Here is a 16,554-nt window from a genome sequence, read left to right on the forward strand (position 1 = left end):
AGCCACCTGGAGCTCCAGCTGACAGAGCACTGGGAGGGCGGGTGGGGGCAAAGACCAGGAAGTAACCCTGGCCAAGGGAACACCAACCAATGGGGGAACCTCTCTGGGCACAGAGGCCAAGGGGCCTCAGGAAACCCCGCTCCTCAGAGGAGGTGCTGAGGAGCTGCCTGCGCAGGCCCATCCACCCAGGGGGCTGTGGAGCCAGCCCATCCTCCTCCTGCCCTGGAGCAGGGCTGGCTAAGCAGGAGCACAGAGAGGATCTGGACAGAGACGCGGAGCAGCTTGGAATGGCAGGAGGTAGAGGTCGTCAGGGTCACAAAACACTGATGCCAAGACTGTGTCACAGGCTCATTTATTATCCTCTAGAACACCGAGGGCCTCCCTCCCTGGGCAGTGTCACAGTGGCAGAGCCAACCCTCAGGAGGCGGCCACACTGCCACCTGAAGCAGGCCCGTGGGGTGGCAGCGTCGTGGGCGGCAGGAACAGTGCCTTCAGCTTGCCCGACAGGCTAGCAATCTCGGGATCCTGGGCTTCATAAGACTTGACCAATCGGGCAAACTTAAGGACACCTGCAAGGGGGAGTGGAGCGTTAACCCACACCATGGGGGACAGGTGTGCCTGAGACACAGAAGGGTAGGTTAAGGGCCTCACTAGATGCTCCCCCTCTGGCCAAATAGCTGTCTGCAAAACAACACACAAGCAGGCCTCTGCCCTGTGTGGTTTGGATCAACCATTTCCCAGGGTACACTGGGCACAACTGAATCGCATGCAGTGAATGAAAATATTCCAAAGCTTCTCACTATCAGGTGAACCATGTTAGTCACAAGAACCTGAAGCAGGATCCCAAGTCTATAACAAGAACACAGGAGGGCCATGGGTCAGCTAGGCTGAATCAGTAAACACCTTGGGGGGCATCATGATCTCATCTAGGAATGAGATGAATAAACTCCCAACTCTCACAGATTAGCTGGAACACCTTGGAGGGGCTGCAGATGCAAGCAGTCATGCAGACATCTCACTAAAAGCCAGGAGAATGAGCTTCAGGTCCAGCTGTGCTGTGACCTCGGGCACTTAAAATGGGAAAATAGTACAATGAATGGTAACTACAAAATGCATTTGGTACGTCCGCTGGTTACAAGTTCAAAGTAGAAGACCCTGAGCTCTGAGTGCCAATACTGTTTTGTTAGACTGTGGCTGCCGCCGTGTGGTGAGCAGGGGGACGACGGCTGAGGGACCCGACGGATCCAGCGCCCTCTCCTAGATTCACTCCACCCTAGACACCGCCCGACCCACCTTCCCCGTCGCAGCTGAAGCCATAGGCTTTGATAACCTCCTGCTGAATCTGCGTGGCCACGGGAAGCACGAATTGCAGCATCTTGCCCATGTCGTTGCATGCGTTGTCCCGGGCCTCGTCCATGCGCACCGCGTTCTCCGGGGCGGCGAACGCCTGAATCACCTCGGCCAGGACCACTGTAAGGCAGATGTATCCCAGGGAGGCGTCCCGGGGCAGGCGTTGGAGCATGGGGTGGGCCCAGCAGAGAGCGCAGGGAAGAGGGCAGGGAATTAGTGGACGGAAGCCCAGATAAACTCGGCGCTGAATCCCTCGCCCTAGCGGGTATGGACCCCTCTTGGAAGAGGAGGATTGATACCTCGCGCCCGTTTCGCGGCGACACTACCACACCTCTGGCTCCGTGCTCCACCTGAACCCGCCCGCGGCAAGCAGCCCACCCCCTGACTCAGGATGCTTCTCACCCTTGGCCTGCTCGGCGCTTAGGGCCGCAGGTTGGGCAGAGGCGGACGCCATAGGACAACAAAGCTGCACGTGCAGCAGAACCCAGGAAATGCTCAGGAGGAACGGGCTGTCTCCGGCGACACTCCGGACTCCGGGAGGGGAAGGGAAGCAGCATCAGCCGGAGCCGGAAGCTTCACGCCATAGCCAAAGCCGCATTCTCATTCCACGGAGCAGAAACTACCGCGTGAAGTCCCGCTCTTCCTGCTACACAAACCCACGGGTGCCACGTCAACGATACCGAGACACTTCTACTGTTACATACTAGCCTTGTGGGGGGTTCTCCAGAAAATACTGGAAAACCTACTAGACAAATTCTAAAAGAGCTGTAACACTACCGATTATTGGCTGGAGGGAACATGGGATCCACTGACGCCACTATTGGTGAGGGTGAGCTCAGACCGGAGTTTTCTAATCCCTATTAATGAGTAAACAATGAGGTACACTCTAACTTTCCAAGAGTAGAACAGTATTGTAAGGAATTATTTATATCATTCATTTGTACAGTTTCTGAACGTGTCTCGGTCCTATGCAAATGAGATCAATGCTGATTGGCCGAGAGGCTAGTCACACCCCTTTTAGTTTTTAAGAACCGACCGAGATTCACAGCAATAACAGCTGGAGCTAAAGTTGTTCTAGCATTTTACTAAAATGGCCTTGCGTAGGGGCGTGCGCTGCAGCGTAATGCACTCTTTTCACTTCTAGGCGTTTCAAATTGTCACCCACTCTCCTCAAACTGTAGACTAGTTAGAACTCCAGCTCTAATCGCTTTAACCGATTGAAACCATGTCTCTGCACTTCCTCGTCTCAACCGTTTCTCAAAGTATTCCATGGAAATGACAGGATTGGCGGCTCCTGGCAAGGGGAACAGGGGCCGGAATGCCTCCAAAGTCCGAGTCGTTTCCTAGACCTGACCAGTTAGAGGCGTGCCTGTCTAGGCCTCCAGCATCCTGATTTCCCAGCCTGGAAAGAAGGCGGGGGACTAGCACCAGCGGAGCGAGGGCCCCGGGGCCCCGAGCTCTCCAGTTCCCTTCTCCAATTCTCCAGGGTCCCTACACGCAGTTTCTTCCCAAGGTCCGTCCCTTCCTTCCTCAAGAGTCCCCCGCTCCCATCCCATCCCATCCCCGCCTCCTCAGCCCGCAAGAAAACAGTCACAGCCATCTTCCTGGGGAGTCGTGAGGATGTTTTTGTTTGGTTGGTTTTGGTTGGGATGTTTTTTAAAGAGCGTCATATAGATATTTATATATATAAATTATTAATGTTGGGGAGAGGCAGGGGCATACATCGCAAAGGGAGTGCGCACACAAGGACTGGGAAGGGGCAGGGGCGGCACGATGCTACACAAAACAGCCACATCTAACAGATGAAATAATCACACCAACGGGTTGGAGGAGGGGCGGTGGCCACTGGGACTGGGCACGGGGGAAGGAAGAAAGCCAGGGGACAAGGAAGAGGGACCTGGTCCAAGATAACTGTGCGCTTTCTGCCCCCATCCCGCCACCTCCCCACCTCTGCACACCACGCTAGCCTTGGCCTTCCATCTGTCCCTTTCTCCCTCCGCCCAGCCGCCAAGACCCTGCAACTGAGCAGCACCCCTCCTGGGGTGTGGCTGGCAGGCTGGGCGGCAGGCCTTCAAAATCCAGGTGCAGGGGCCATGGTGCTCTCTTGATTGCAGGTTCTACAGCGGCTTGTCGCTTTCCTTCTTCAGGTGACTGGGGGAGAGGAGGCAGAGCAGAGATGAGAGACAGGTCGACCCTGACCTGGCCCCTCAGTGGGGAGGATGGTAAAGGAGAGGTTCCCTCCCCAGGAGCCTAGTGCACGCACAGCGTCCGGGGCAGCTGAACTCACACCCTCACTCCTGGCCTCGGGGCGCCAGGGTACCTGTAGTAGTCCTCCTGCGCGGGGAGCGGCACACTGTGCAGCGGGTGGTGGGCGTGCAGCCACTGCTGCTGCTCGAGAGCCAAGCGCTGCAGCTCAGCCGACTGCGCGTGCATGGCCTGCAGCTGGTGAGCTGCTGACATGGGGGCAGAGAGAGAGGCTGGCAGGTCCCGGTAAGGAGCAGCTGTGGACAGGACAGGCAGAGGGCTCATGGCTAATGGGGTACTGAGTACTTACTCTGGGCCGGGAATGGCCAGTCAATTTATATACAGAGGAAACTGAGACTGAAAAAGCTAGGTAGCACCCCTTCCCGCAACTGGCCAGTGGCGGAGTTAGGATTCAAACTCATCCTGGCATTAAAACCTAATATGCCTCTCTTGGGCAGGACCTGTTCTCCTACTCCCCTTCCCAGCTCCTCCGGGCACTTCCTCATGCCTTCCCAAGCCCAACTAGGCCAAGGCCACCACCCAAATTATTTCTTTGTGCCCTTCTCTTCTCACACCTTTCCCAACCCCAACTACCATCCTTACCAAAGAGCTGGTGACGAAGAACTTCGTTTTCGTGCAGAGGGTGAGGAAGAAGTGGGTTGGGGAGGGTCCCAGCTGGATAGGGGATCCGGGTAAGGTGAGACCCTGAGGCCAGGGGGTCAATGAGAGGGTGCACTGAGGCAGATGCTGGAGGACAGAGAAGGAGGTGTCACCAGAATGTAGGTTTGGGGAAGAGCATACATTTGGTGAAGGGTTCCAAGGCTGGGAAGAGAGATGGACAGTCCAACAAAGGGAGAGCCAGAGTAAAACAGGGAGGCAAGAGAACCAGGGGCCTGGGGCCTGGGGGATGGATGGGATAAGACCCTACCGAAGCAGGGACGTATGGATGGCAGAAGACAGACTGCAGTTGTCAGAAGGGTCTGAGGAAAAGGAGAAGACTGAACTGCTTAGAGATGGAAAACAGAAATTTTAGGGGACAAGACAGGACAAGAGAGGTTAGCAGACAGAGCGCACAAGGGAGCCTGCAATGAACACTGACTGTAAGGCTAGATTGGCAATGTTCTGGACAATAAGTATGGTGAAAGGATAGTAAGTAAAGCTCATTATCACCTATTATACCCACAACCAGAGCTACATCACTTTTTCTGGAAGGTCATGGATCTAGAGATGGAAGGAACATGAAAGGCTTCCACCTGGAGGGGAGGAGATGGCAAGAAATGATGAGAGCTGAATCCAGAGCAAGAAATTGGTAGGTGAAGGGCTGTGAGGACAGAAATGAGGGACCCCTACAAAGGATTCTAGCTCAGGCCTCTGTCACAGGCAGCGTGCCAGATCCTAGAGAGGACTGGGATATGGAAATTAGTCTCTGCGGCAAGGCTGGGCCATGAGACAGGCTGCGAGGTGACAGGGAAGCAAAGATCAGGGCAGTAATCTCAGGCTTGAAAGTCTCCGCTGGAGGAATAGAAAAGCCCAAACACCTGACGGGGAGCAAGGCTGCCCCAGGGGCCCAGGCCAGGAAGCAGGAGGCTCACCTGCATGGATGGCATCCTGCTGGTGGAGGTGCAGGTGAGAGTGAATGTGGGAGTGCTGGTGGTGATGGGGAGTCACATTGAGCATCTGCAGCCTAGCCAGCGGATCATTGCCCAGAGCAGCCACCCTCTCTGCATGTTGCCTCTCAGCTGCCAGGCGCTCCGCGTAGGACATGTCAGGCCGCAGAGCAGGCCCAGCTGCCAGCGCTAGACGTTCTCTCTCCAGGGGCCCCAGGCTTGGGTGAAAGGGGAAAGGGTGCAGGCCAGGTGGGCCAGGCTGCAGGGCCAGGCCCCCATGTCGAGGGAAGGGATCCAAGCCTGGCCCAGGGACCCCATGTAGGGGTTCAAGCTCACTGGGCTTCACCTCGAAGCCAGGCTTGAGGCGGTCACGGAGGTCTCGTTCACGGGCTTCCCGCTCCCTCTCCCGGGCTGCTGGGTCACTGCTGTACAGGGCTGGGACGTTATAACCCAGGAGTCCTGGATCCACTGCTCCCAGGGGAACGTAGAACGGATGGTTGCGATTGCCAGGAGACATGACATGGGGCCGAGCGTATTCACTCAGAGTGCGCAGGGCTGGAGTGTCAGGACCCAAGTAGGGGGGAACTGTAGCCACAGCACTGCCCGGCTCAAATGGAGGGCGATGGGGCACTGGGCCGAGAGATGGGCACTCCACTGGAGCACGGCCCTCCTGAGCCAACTTCTGTGAGAGAGAGAAGCAGAGCCAAAAGGTCAGGTCTGGAAAGTGGCTAGTTTCTCAGCAGCTGAATGCAAAAATGCACCTTATGGGAACTCAGCTTAATGGAAACTTCCCTACCTGCCTCCCTCAGCACTGGCTCTCCCTACGACCCACAGGTAGTTCAACCTGAGCTCCCCCAACCCACGAATGCAACGATTCCTCCCGCTGCAATCTTTGGTTTTGCAGAAAAGGATGCAATCCATCTCCTGGGCTGCAGTGGTTCCTCCTTTGAGAAAGGTGGCGCAACGACGCCCGTCGGGACCTCCCGCCGCGGCGGATTAGGTGGGGGGCGCCTGCGCGGACGCACTTACCACGCTGCGTTCCAGCTCGCGCTCCTTCTCGCGCTCGCGCTCTTTCTCGCGTTCCCGCTCGCGCTCGCGCTCCTTCTCTTCGCGCGCACGCTGCTCAGCCTCCCGCCGCACCTTCTCCACCAGGTCGGCCCGCTTCTTGGCCAGCTTGGAGCCTTCCAGCGGCACGAAGTACAGGTCGCTGCGCGCGCACGAGTTAAAGCCGCGGTCTAGGTGTTTGTTGAACCTGCCGGGCGCAGAGGCGGTGCGCGCTCAGCTCCAGGCTGACCTGCCCCTACTCCACCCAGGACGTGTGCGCGAGGCTGGGCTCTGCGGCACTTCAGAGAGCACCCCGGAACGCAGGCCTCCTGCGGTGCCCCCGCCCCTCACCTGGCTGATTGACTGGCGTGACTGGGCACGTCCACCACCTTGGGAGGGGGCGAGGGGCTGCGGGCCGCGGGCACTGGGCTCTCGGGGGTCTCATACTCCTCAGCTGGCTCCTGTTTGATCTGTGTGGCGCTCAGGGGCGGCCCCGAGGCAGGAGCCGCAGGCGGCTGGGGCAGGGACGACAGACCCGAAGGTCCCGCAGGTGGCACTGGCCCGGGCCCCACAGTGGGTGAGCCCGGCTTGAAGGTCCCTGGGCCGGTGGGCGGAGAGGTGCCTCGGAAACCGGGTGGGGTCCCCGTTCTAAAGGAGGGCGGTGATCCAGGCTTGTAACCAGGTGGGGTGACTGTTTTGCAGGTCCCTGGGGAAGGGGCTCTCTTTCCATACGGTGGGGGCCCAGATGGGGAGGCTGTTTTGTAGCCTGCTGGCGAGGAAGCCACTGTGGCAATGACGGTGGAGACTGTAGCTGAGGAGGTGGTGACTGCAGGCCCTGGCGGGAAGGGGTAGGGTGCCCCTTGGGGGCCCTGGGAGGGAGAGGGGTGTGAACATGGGTAAGACCCTTGAGAAGAGGAAGAGGCTGGGGGGCCATTGGGGCCTGCTTGGCTGTAGGACACCTGGCTGTGAGGTGGGGGCAGGTGTGCTGGCCCTGGTGGGTAGGGCCTCAGAGATCCCAGGGAGGGAGACATGGCATAAGGGTGTGCATGGTGGGAGCTGCTGCTCTCCAGGGTATGGGGATATGCTCCCTGTGGAGTTGGCCCGGAGTTCCCGTGCTGCTGTGGCTGTGGCTGTGGCTGCGGCTGCTGCTGCTGGTGGTGATGGTGGTGTGCTGGGGCTGGTGGGTGGGCACTGGACTGGCCTCCAGTAGGGGGGAAGGAGCCTGGGTGGGCACTGCTGTTGGCTAAGAGGCGGCCATAGGGAGGAGGGGGAGGGGGGCCCTGGCTCCACACAGCCTGGGATGGGAGAGAAGGCTGTGTATACTTGGGAGGCTGGTTGGAGACTGAGAGGCTGGTGGGGGGAGGGAAGGAGTGGGGATAGCTGGGCAATGCCTGGGAAGCAGGGTACTGGGAGGCAGAGGCAGAACTGGAAGAGGAGGCTACTCCAGTGCTGCTACTAGAGGATGAGTAAGGATACCTCATTGGGGGTGCTGGGGCAGAAGAGGAGGAAGCAGGAGGCACAGGGTGGGGTGAGGGAGCAAGAGTGGGGCCCTTCTCTGGGCCAGGAGGACCACCCACACCCTGCCCCATGGCATGGGGAGAGGGCATATGCCCAGGCAGTGGCTGGGCCCCCAGGCCAGGAGGAGAGGCTGATGCATTGTTAAGGGGTCTCAAAGCAGGTGGGGGTGGCAGGTTTGGTGTCACGTGGGGGAAGGCGGCTGGTGGTGGGGCAGAGGATAGGTTTCCACCACCCACTGGAGTGTTAGGTGGCTTTGTTGGGGGGGCACCACAAGCCCCAGAGCTTGATATTGAAATGGGAGTGGTGGGTGGGGGGTGCTGCTTACCCCCACTAGGACCCCCAACTGAAGATGCAGCCCCTCCGCCCTTGGGACCCATCGGGGGTCCAGACAAAACTCCAGTGCCCCCAGGGTAAAGCTGTGGATGTGGTGGTGGGGCCCCAGGAGGAGCCTGGAACATTCGAGATGTGGGGGGCTCCATGGGAGCATGATATCCAGTGGGTGTCACAGAAGGGTGGGGCTCAAAGCCAGGCTCTAGCTGCCGGGGTGTGCTATCTGGCGGTACAGGGGAGGGAGGAAAGAGTGGAGGTGGGTGGTAGGGGCGGGCTGGACCCTGGGACAGGCCAGAGGATGAGTCGGAGTCATTCTCCACGCTTCCAGGGCTGTAGATGCTGGGGGACGTGCTCCGGTTATCCTGGTCGATGTCTCTAGGGTCACTGCTGCCATCATCATTGAGGCTCCGCCCATCTAAACTGTCCAGATCCGAAGGAGACCGTGGCCGAGGGAGCTCCTGCTGCAGAAAGGGAGGGCTATTTTTCTGCTTTCTTTTTTATTTCTCGATTCCCCTAGATTTGGTGCAAAATCATTTCCCTCTCACAGCACACCACTGTTTCACGTTGTGATGAATACTCTCGCTCAAGCCCACCTCCCTGCCATCTGGGGATTCCCTCATGCTCTCCACATTCTCAGCTATTCCCTAGCAGCCAGTCTCGTTTCCCTCCTTGTAAACCCTATTCCTTCCCCAAGTGTCCATCTCAAGCACCTTCTTCCCATTCACAGCTGAACCCAAATCCCTGTCTTCCACCAGCTCATACCTGCCCTTATCTCCTTTACTCCTTTAAATAAATATCCCAGAAACCCCTGGTTCTTAAAAAGAACACTTTTGCATTTCCCTTATGATTTATTCATTCCTTCCACAAAGACTTCTCACCCTTTAACCTCCTCCCCTACCCCTTCATGAAAATCAGGACCTAGAAAAGAAGAGGCTAAAGTCCCCCACACTCTTCCAGTCCCCTCTGGCCCTGCCTGGTCATCCAGTGGTGTGGCCAAACCCCAAAAGATCTGTCTGACGTATTACTGACAGGGCTACTTTAATAAGCACTAGGATGTGGCTTTTCTCTCATAGACCAGGCGAGATTAAAGTAGGAATTGTGAATGAAAGGGGAGTATGGGGGAAAGAATGGTCAGAAAATAGGTCAGCATGCCTTCAAGCATCTCCCACCTCAGTTTTGGTCTTTTTGGGTGCGTTGGTCTCCTCGCTTTCACTCTCAGAGATCTCCTCACTCCGGCCCTGCTTGCTGACCTTTGGGGTGGAGGCTTCCTCTATGCGGGCCTTCTGTTAAGAGTGATAGAGAAAATACCTGTCTTAGGTACCTCCCAAGCCTCCACTGTACCCTCTGCCAGACAGGAAGTGCCCCCACAACACACAAATACACCCTCAGCCCCAGTGCCTGGGCATCCTGTGGGAGGACCTGAGGATAGAATACCTTGGCTGTCTGCCTAGACTTCTCGGCTTTGCCATCACTGCTGGATGTGCTGACCCCTCCAGGGGAGGCCCGGCCCCTCGATCTCAGTTCTTCCCGGGGCCCAGGGGCCTCTTTCTTCCGTCCACTCCTCATTGACATCTTAAGGTAAAGGAAGAAAGCCTGTCTTTTTTTTTTTTTTAATTGAAGCACAGTTGACATACAATCTTATATTGGCTTCAAGTATACCACACAGTGGTACAATAGTTACCCATATCATTAAATCCTCACCCCTCCCCTTCCAGTGCTGTTACTATCTGTCAACATAGAAAGATGTTACAGAACCACTGGCTAGATTCCATCGTGTTGTTTTTTCGCATTGCACCTAACTTAATGATGAGCATTATTTCTGCTCCTCCTCTCCAGGCCCTCCCGGCCCCTGCTCTTTCATGTCTCTCATTTTAGCTGTTACTCACCGAGTCTTTATTCTGTCGTGTCTTCATTCTTCAGGCTGTGGAGACCCCATTCTCCTCTGCCTGGGCAGTTGAATACAGAAACTTCTCTGCTTCACCCACGTTCCCCACAGCTATGGCCTGGGAAGCAGGAAGCAGGACCTCCCAAGTTTCCAGGGTAGACACCTGGAACTTGCAGGATCTGTTTTCAGTGAAGCCTGTTAGGAAAAGACCATCAGTCTCTCCAAACTGGGCAATAGAGTCTGAAGCCCTAAGTAACCCAGCCCTAGGGCTTTGGGCCAAGGGTTACAGGCCCCACAAGACATTGCTGGCTTGTCCCATGGGCTACCCCAGCTATCTACAAGTAAGGGATATGCTCTCAGCTCACAATGTCTTCTCTTTTATCTCTGGAGAAGGCAGACAACTCAGATGTACCTATGAGCCCCAATTCAGATCACACATGTAACCCTTCACAGTCCCTAGGAAATATTTGTGCACACAGAGTTCACAGAGCCTTAAAAAGGACCATAAAACAATGTAGCTGAATTATTAGCTTATTTATTGAGTGCCTTCCTTATGTCAAGCCCTTATATACACAATCTCACTTAATATTTACCAGCAACCTGCAAAGTGGGTGTTCTTTATACTCCCATTACATAGGTAAGGAAACTGAGATTCAAAGATTGTGATTGTGATTGGCCCAGCTTCATGTCGGACTAGTGACAGCACCAAAGTCAAACCCACATGTCCCTGACTTCAAAGCCCCTGCTCTTTCTTCTATACTTTGCTCTACTCTCATCAGAAGTTAGTGGGGAGAATTCTCAGAAGGCCTAGATCAGTCCCAGAGAAATGAAAAGAATCTTTATCCACATCAGAGTAGGTGGGAGAAAAATATCCCATTCAACAGTGCAAAGGCACACAGCCCTACCAATTCTAAGGCCAAATCAAGGTATCCCTGAAGTGCAGAACTTCATTTGTGAGAATTTCATAAACCCCTACCCACCCCCACCCCATCTAGTGCTTGGGTTCCCTAAAGCTAGAGGAAAAGTCAGGGCTTTCACTTCATCAACCAAGTCAATGAATATATATCAATAAGCACACAATACAAGTTTACAAACTTGTAAGCCTATCCTCCCTCTTGGGCCAGATAGGGACACATAACTCCTCACAACCTATCTGTATATCTATATATAATTTTCTTAGTGTCTACATCTATATGGTCAGCTATATTCATTTGCACGGTTTGTATATCCTGCTAAGTGTCACATCTCCACATCACTGACTGTAAGATCTTTTAAGAGCAAAAAAAAGAGTAACTGTTTCCTTCCTTTCTATGTCCCCCACTGAGGTCATGAAATACGTGTGTTCTGTCCTGTTCTCCTTACTGACCTTTAAACCCACTAACTTCAGTAGGTCTTCTTGACTGAAGTACTGCTGGCCTTGGTGGGAAGACAGTAAGCTTACCCACCTATTCTAATGAGGCTTGGCTAGGTAAATGGTACTTCCACATTCTATAGCATATTTTTCCCAAGGAATACAAGAGCAATTACTTCTCATTCACCTCCACTGAACCCTAGTGAGGAAGGCAGGGAGAGGGCAGTCTAACCCCTCCTAGAAACTTAGTAAGAATGTACACATAGTCACAAAATAGCTAGGATGGAGCCCCAGGTTTTCTGAACTTACAACTGATGCTTTGCTCAGTCAACCATTTTTCTTCAACTATAACTACTATCACATTTTTTAGTTGTTCTGTAGACTGGTTTTAAAATATCGTCAACAAGAAAAAATCCAAAGAACAACACCCAGCATAACAAAGGGGGAAGACAAACTTAACAAAAGCACAGCAAAGGTGACTGTTGGTGATGGGTGTGTCTCTGCCAGCTCCTCTAGGGGAAGGATGCCAGTCTCCTCCCCACCCCAGAACCTGTTCACCAAGTCAGGTAGAGCTAGGGGATCCCAAAGGTCAGAGAAATGCAGGAATGTACCTGAAGGACTGAACAATCATAGTGTGACCCTCCCCCTACCTCAAATTTCTTAATCAGTTGAAATCTGATAAAAGGAGGAGAAAAGCAGTCATAAAAGGACAGGTAATCCTGGGGATAAGGAGTGGCAGGGGGAGTTCAGGGTGGGTTGTATGTCTCTGAACCGGCGGCATGTTTAGCACCAACAAGCTAAGCTACACTCCATCTTGCCCTAGTGGCCTGTCACTGTAACTAGTATTTACAGAGCACCTACTGTGCATCTGGCAATACACTAAGCACATTCCCCTTCACTGCCTTACTGCAAAAGGGAAATGGTAAAGACAAACTGGGAAGGTGGAAAAGTGAGAAACAGGAGAAGAGTCTGGTAAAGAAATTAAGGGAGAAATATGAAAAGGATGTCAAAGAGAGTATCTGACACAATCGAGGTGGGAAGCTTTCTGGGAAAGAATTGCAGAGTGAATTTTAGGATCACTGGCCCAGCCCCCATCATCATTCCAGACCTGCCAGACTAACAAACCAGTCCAAAGTGACTCCTAGATAACCATACAGCCTAGACCAGCAGATAACAATGCACTGGCCTAAGCCTTCTTAAGAATCCAGCAATGTCAGAGGGGCCTCAGAAATCATCTCATCTATCACCCCTTAATCTTACAATGAAGCCAAGGCTCAAAGAAAGAAGTGACTTGCCCAAGGTTACAGTTAGAGGTACAGGCTGGACTAGACCAGGTCTCCTATTTCAGAGTACTCCCACTGCACCAGGCTGTTCCACAGCCCTCTCCACCGGGCTACCCTCACCTGGGATGGGCGGGGAAAGACCTGCCACTCCTACAAGGTCAGTGAAATAGACGGTCAAAGGTTAGCTGAAAGGAGTTATCATCCCGGTGACAGATTGGGAAAGAGGAAAAGGGAAACTTGGAAAGGGAGACTCAAGTTTAAGAAAATGGAATATCAGTGCAAAGAAGCAAAAAGACTATACAGAAAATCCATTGTAATAAGAAAGGTAGAGGCCAGAGAGAATACCAAAAGAGGGTACAACTTAAACTATTCCACCCTCCCACCCCATGCCTAGGGGGAGGGACTTGGAGAAACATCTATGACCTGCAAGTAACATGTCCACCTGGTCTAAGAGACTGCTGAATGGAAGAGGGGGATCCTCTGGGGAACCTCCTATCCCCACTGCAGCACCAGAAACATCCTCCAGAACCCAGCCAAGAGTCCCAAGGACACAGCCAAGGGCTGAGGTCCAATCAAGATTCTGAAACCCCACCTATTGGACATCCCACTGGATCATTGCCATGGCAACGAAGTGGCCCCTCAAGAGTCCATCCCAGGGGTCCACCTGCCAGCCACTCCCCTTCCAGTTGCCAAAGCAACCCCTACTCTCTCCTATGGCACCCTCAGGGAAGGGAGCTTAAGAGTACCTACCCCAGTAGAAATAAGCCCATGCACAAAGGGAAATCTGAGCTCAGAACAGTAATGAAGACCCCCACACACACTAAACAGCAGCTAGAGGGGCAGTGGGTGCTCTGGGGATTTGAGAGTGGAGGTCACAACTTGCCTGGAGTGCCTAGAAGATCTCCCAATTCTCTCCTGTTTCCACCCTCCCAGAGAGCCTTTCTCCCTAACTCTCCCTTCAGTGTCCGGGCCTCCTCCTCCCTCTAGGAGGCCCCACACCACTGGGCCTCCGTGTGCCTCTCTCCAAGAAGTAACTATATCTGGGATTGGGAAAACGGGGTCAGAGGTGACTGGCATAGGGGAAGGAAAACCGAGTCACAAAGGCATCACCTTCCCACTTTCACACGGGAACACCTCAGGTTCTTCTCAAAGATAGACCTCTCCGTGGCCCTTTCCCAGCCTCCCTTTTCCCAGGTTCCATTCTCCTCCCTCATCAGCCACAATCCCTCTCTTTCCACCTACCACACCCCTTCCCCATTTCCCACTCCCTCCTATGCCCGGCGCTCCCAATCCCCGGCTCTGAAGCCCGGGTTCTGGGCCTTTGGGGCTTTTCCTGTAGCCCTCGTGCCCCACCTCGCTGCCATCTCCCCATTCCTTTTTGCCTTCTCCCCGAAACCCCCTCACGGGCATCCCCCGTTTTGCCTCCGCCAACCCTCCACCTCGGTGTTCCTTTTTAGATCCCGGGGTCCTGGCTAGTCTCTTGCCCCATCAGGCCTCCTCCTGAGACCATCCCACCTCCCCCCACCTTCCCGGTCCACCGGGTGCCCCGGCCCCATCCCTCCTCTGGGGCCAGCCCCACCCTCTGAGCCCCCGGCCTCAGGCCGGGCACTGCCCGCAGTGGGGGGACCGGATCGGGAACATAACAAATGGAGGAGGCGGCAGCGGCGGGAGGAGGAACTGGAAGGGGTGGGGGTGGGGAGCCGCGAGCCAGAACCCGGGCGGGCCCGGGGCCCAGGTCGTAGCAGATCCTACCTGGTTGTAGCTCGGGACGGCTGGCTGGCTCCGAGCGGGATTAGGGGCTCCGGCGCCTCCGGGGAGCGGCGACGGCCGCTCCCCCGCCTCTTCCCGGCTTCAGTCGCCGCCGCGACGGCGGCGGCGGCGGCCCCGACCCCGGAGGGCGGCCTCCATTCCCCGTTTCCCCCACCCGGCCCCGATCGTCCGCCGGCCCGTGGAGCAAGGCCCGATTCCTACTCTCGCTCGGCCCCTCCCCGGGCCCGCCGCCTCCCCCGGCCGCCGGAACGCCCGAGCCGCGCTGCTAGCCCGAGCCGCGCCGCCGCCCCCGCGGCCCGGCCGGCCCTTTGCGTGTCTCTGACCCGCCGCCCGCGCCCGCCCCGCACCCCCGCACTCGCGCGATCCCCGGGCCCCTAGACGGCCTCCGCCCGCGGCCCCCGCCCCTTTCCGGGCGGTGGGCTCCCTCGCCCCCTCCTGTCCCCTCCCCGAGGCCGGTGGTCCCCCCCCAGAAGGGTCCCGGCCCGAGGCCCCGGCCCGACGCGGGGCTGCGCACGGGCTGGGCGGCGCGTCCGGCGACTCGTACAGGAAAGCGGACGGCGAAGGGAGGGAGCTCGGGGAGGGGGATGGGAGAAGGGAGGAAGAGGGAGAAGGAGGGAGCGCGGAGGAGCCGGGGAGAGGGGCCAGGAGGGAGACGCGAGGGAGGGCGCGCGAGGCGCGCGGCGAGGGGGGAGCTCGGGGGACCCGGAGAGGGGGAGGCGCCGTGCGAGTTGGCCCCGAGCGGGGCCGGGCGGCCGGGGCCGGGAGGGGGTCGCCGCGGCGAAGGTGGGAGCCCGCGGGCCCGGCGCCGGAGAGGGGTAGAGAAGGGGGGGTGCGGTTGAAGGGGCAGATATGGGGGAGACCGGAGAAGTTAGGGCAAAGGGGGTCTATGGAAGATGTGAGGTGGGGGCTGTGGGTGTGGGCAGAGACTGGGGTAATGGGGTGGTCTGGGAAGATGGGGCTGCGCAGGGGCTTTGGGGGAGTGTGACAAGGAGAGGTGAAAAAGCTTGGGGTGACAGTCTGTGGCAGACTTGTAGCGGGAGAGGTTGGGGGGCAATTATGAGAGAATTGGGATGGAATTGAGAACTGGGGTCCTAAAGAGGGTAAGAAATGGAGCCGATGGAGAAAGGATGGGTTTCCGGAAGAGTATAGTTTGGGGGTGGGGGTGGTTGGTGTTAGGAAAAGAATACAGAATACAAGAATTTGGGGGTGATGAAGAAAAGCTGGAAAGAAGTAAGAACGGAAATGTCAGTGTGGAAAGGGAAGGGAAAGCTGCGGAGTCCGTAGGAATGAAGGCGGGGCCTGAGGAGGCTGGGGCCGGGTGGGATGGGAGGGTGGAAGGCCCTGGGGCTGGCAATGGGAGGGCCTTTCCAGGAGAGTCTTGGTTGGTAAAACAAGGCAGATAGAATTGGGGGGGGGGGGGAGCCCATAAGAAATGCAAGATAAACAAGGCTTTTGAGGGCACTGTGGAGGGAAGGCCAGTGATGGACATACAGAAGGGAGAGCAGAAGGAAATGGTGGACATGGGGGAGGGCAAGCCCGAAGTGGGGAAGCGAAGACTAGGCGTGGGACACCATCCTCAGGCCCTTCTGGCTGGTGGTATCTCTATTTTCCTTCTCAGATCTACTTGAAGATGGTACTTGGGGCCACAGGGAAGGGGTTGGGTGGGGATCAGCCTCACAGTGGAGCCCCACCCCTACATGCCTTGGGTCCCCGATCATTCTAATATGGAGATGGTCCCCATATAGACCACAGGCTCTGCCTTTCCTCAGACGCTCCCCAGACTCTGACACTGTCAGTTCAGTCCTAAAGGCAGCACCCTACCCGCCCACCACCAATGTCTTCTGGGCTCCCTCCCTGGCCCCACACCAAGCAGCAACATCTCCCAGGACAAAGGACACCAAGACACTGGGTGATTTTTGGCAGCAGAGACTGGGAAGGCCAGATAATGGGAGGGAGGCAGGCAGGGAAACAGGAAGAACTGGAGCTGGAGTCTGGATTGGGAGTCCCCAGTAACTCTCTAGATTTGGGGTGGGGGTCGGGTCAGTGCGGGGCCTGGTCAGCTAGAGGCCAAGGGTGGGCCCTGAATGGCAAGATCCCACCAAGCCTCCTGGGAAGGAGGTTGGCTCGGTAGCAAACTCAGTAGGTTTTGCCCCTTATTTCCTTGGCCGGGCT

At 56.2% G+C, this 16,554-nt stretch overlaps 2 protein-coding genes and 1 non-coding gene across 5 annotated transcripts; all 3 read right to left on the reverse strand.

Moving 5' to 3' along the window:
* Positions 1 to 335: 335 nt before the first annotated feature.
* On the reverse strand, positions 336 to 2,151 carry C15H12orf57 (chromosome 15 C12orf57 homolog). Its single transcript, XM_017642017.3, has 3 exons — positions 1,753 to 2,151; positions 1,294 to 1,470; positions 336 to 569 (listed from the first exon to the last, which is right to left on the reverse strand). Exons 1-3 carry the CDS (start codon positions 1,802 to 1,804, stop codon positions 418 to 420), a joined length of 381 nt encoding a protein of 126 aa, XP_017497506.1. The 5' UTR covers positions 1,805 to 2,151; the 3' UTR covers positions 336 to 417.
* On the reverse strand, positions 2,065 to 2,126 carry LOC118969786 (U7 small nuclear RNA). The gene has a single exon (XR_005057613.1). It is a non-coding gene; the product is annotated as a U7 small nuclear RNA (small nuclear RNA).
* Positions 2,152 to 2,951: 800 nt separating the features above from the next.
* ATN1 (atrophin 1) lies at positions 2,952 to 15,129 on the reverse strand. 3 transcript variants are annotated; one of them, XM_037004555.2, is made up of 10 exons: positions 14,365 to 15,111; positions 9,980 to 10,173; positions 9,528 to 9,665; positions 9,263 to 9,376; positions 6,597 to 8,551; positions 6,231 to 6,453; positions 5,187 to 5,883; positions 4,198 to 4,341; positions 3,671 to 3,851; positions 2,952 to 3,501 (listed from the first exon to the last, which is right to left on the reverse strand). In XM_037004555.2, exons 2-10 carry the CDS (start codon positions 10,004 to 10,006, stop codon positions 3,468 to 3,470), a joined length of 3,513 nt encoding a protein of 1,170 aa, XP_036860450.1. In that variant the 5' UTR covers positions 10,007 to 10,173; positions 14,365 to 15,111; the 3' UTR covers positions 2,952 to 3,467. The 3 variants fall into 3 exon arrangements, 2 of the variants coding, with proteins under 2 accessions (XP_036860450.1, XP_036860449.1); XM_037004554.2 differs by having other exon boundaries at positions 6,597 to 8,554; positions 14,365 to 15,108; XR_005057609.2 differs by lacking the exons at positions 2,952 to 3,501; positions 3,671 to 3,851 and having other exon boundaries at positions 5,187 to 5,419; positions 5,548 to 5,883; positions 6,597 to 8,554; positions 14,365 to 15,129.
* Positions 15,130 to 16,554: the final 1,425 nt, after the last annotated feature.

The sequence above is a fragment of the Manis javanica genome, chromosome 15, assembly GCF_040802235.1.
Source record: "Manis javanica isolate MJ-LG chromosome 15, MJ_LKY, whole genome shotgun sequence".
NCBI classification, from domain to species: Eukaryota; Metazoa; Chordata; class Mammalia; order Pholidota; family Manidae; genus Manis; species Manis javanica.

What these genes read in the sequence shown, in the direction of transcription:
- C15H12orf57 (XM_017642017.3), bottom strand. Translation starts at nt 1,804, where the DNA reads ATGGCGTCCGCCTCTGCCCAACCTGCGGCCCTAAGCGCCGAGCAGGCC. An exon ending in AAGCGCCGAGCAGGCCAAGG is followed by an intron (nt 1,471 to 1,752) that starts GTGAGAAGCATC and finishes TCTGCCTTACAG; the next exon opens with TGGTCCTGGCCGAGGTGATT. An exon ending in CTTCAGCTGCGACGGGGAAG is followed by an intron (nt 570 to 1,293) that starts GTGGGTCGGGCG and finishes TCCCCCTTGCAG; the next exon opens with GTGTCCTTAAGTTTGCCCGA.
- ATN1 (XM_037004554.2), bottom strand. Translation starts at nt 10,006, where the DNA reads ATGAAGACACGACAGAATAAAGACTCG. An exon ending in GCGAGCTGGAACGCAGCGTG is followed by an intron (nt 5,884 to 6,230) that starts GTAAGTGCGTCC and finishes TCTCTCTCACAG; the next exon opens with AAGTTGGCTCAGGAGGGCCG. An exon ending in GCAGGATGCCATCCATGCAG is followed by an intron (nt 4,342 to 5,186) that starts GTGAGCCTCCTG and finishes TCTGTCCTCCAG; the next exon opens with CATCTGCCTCAGTGCACCCT.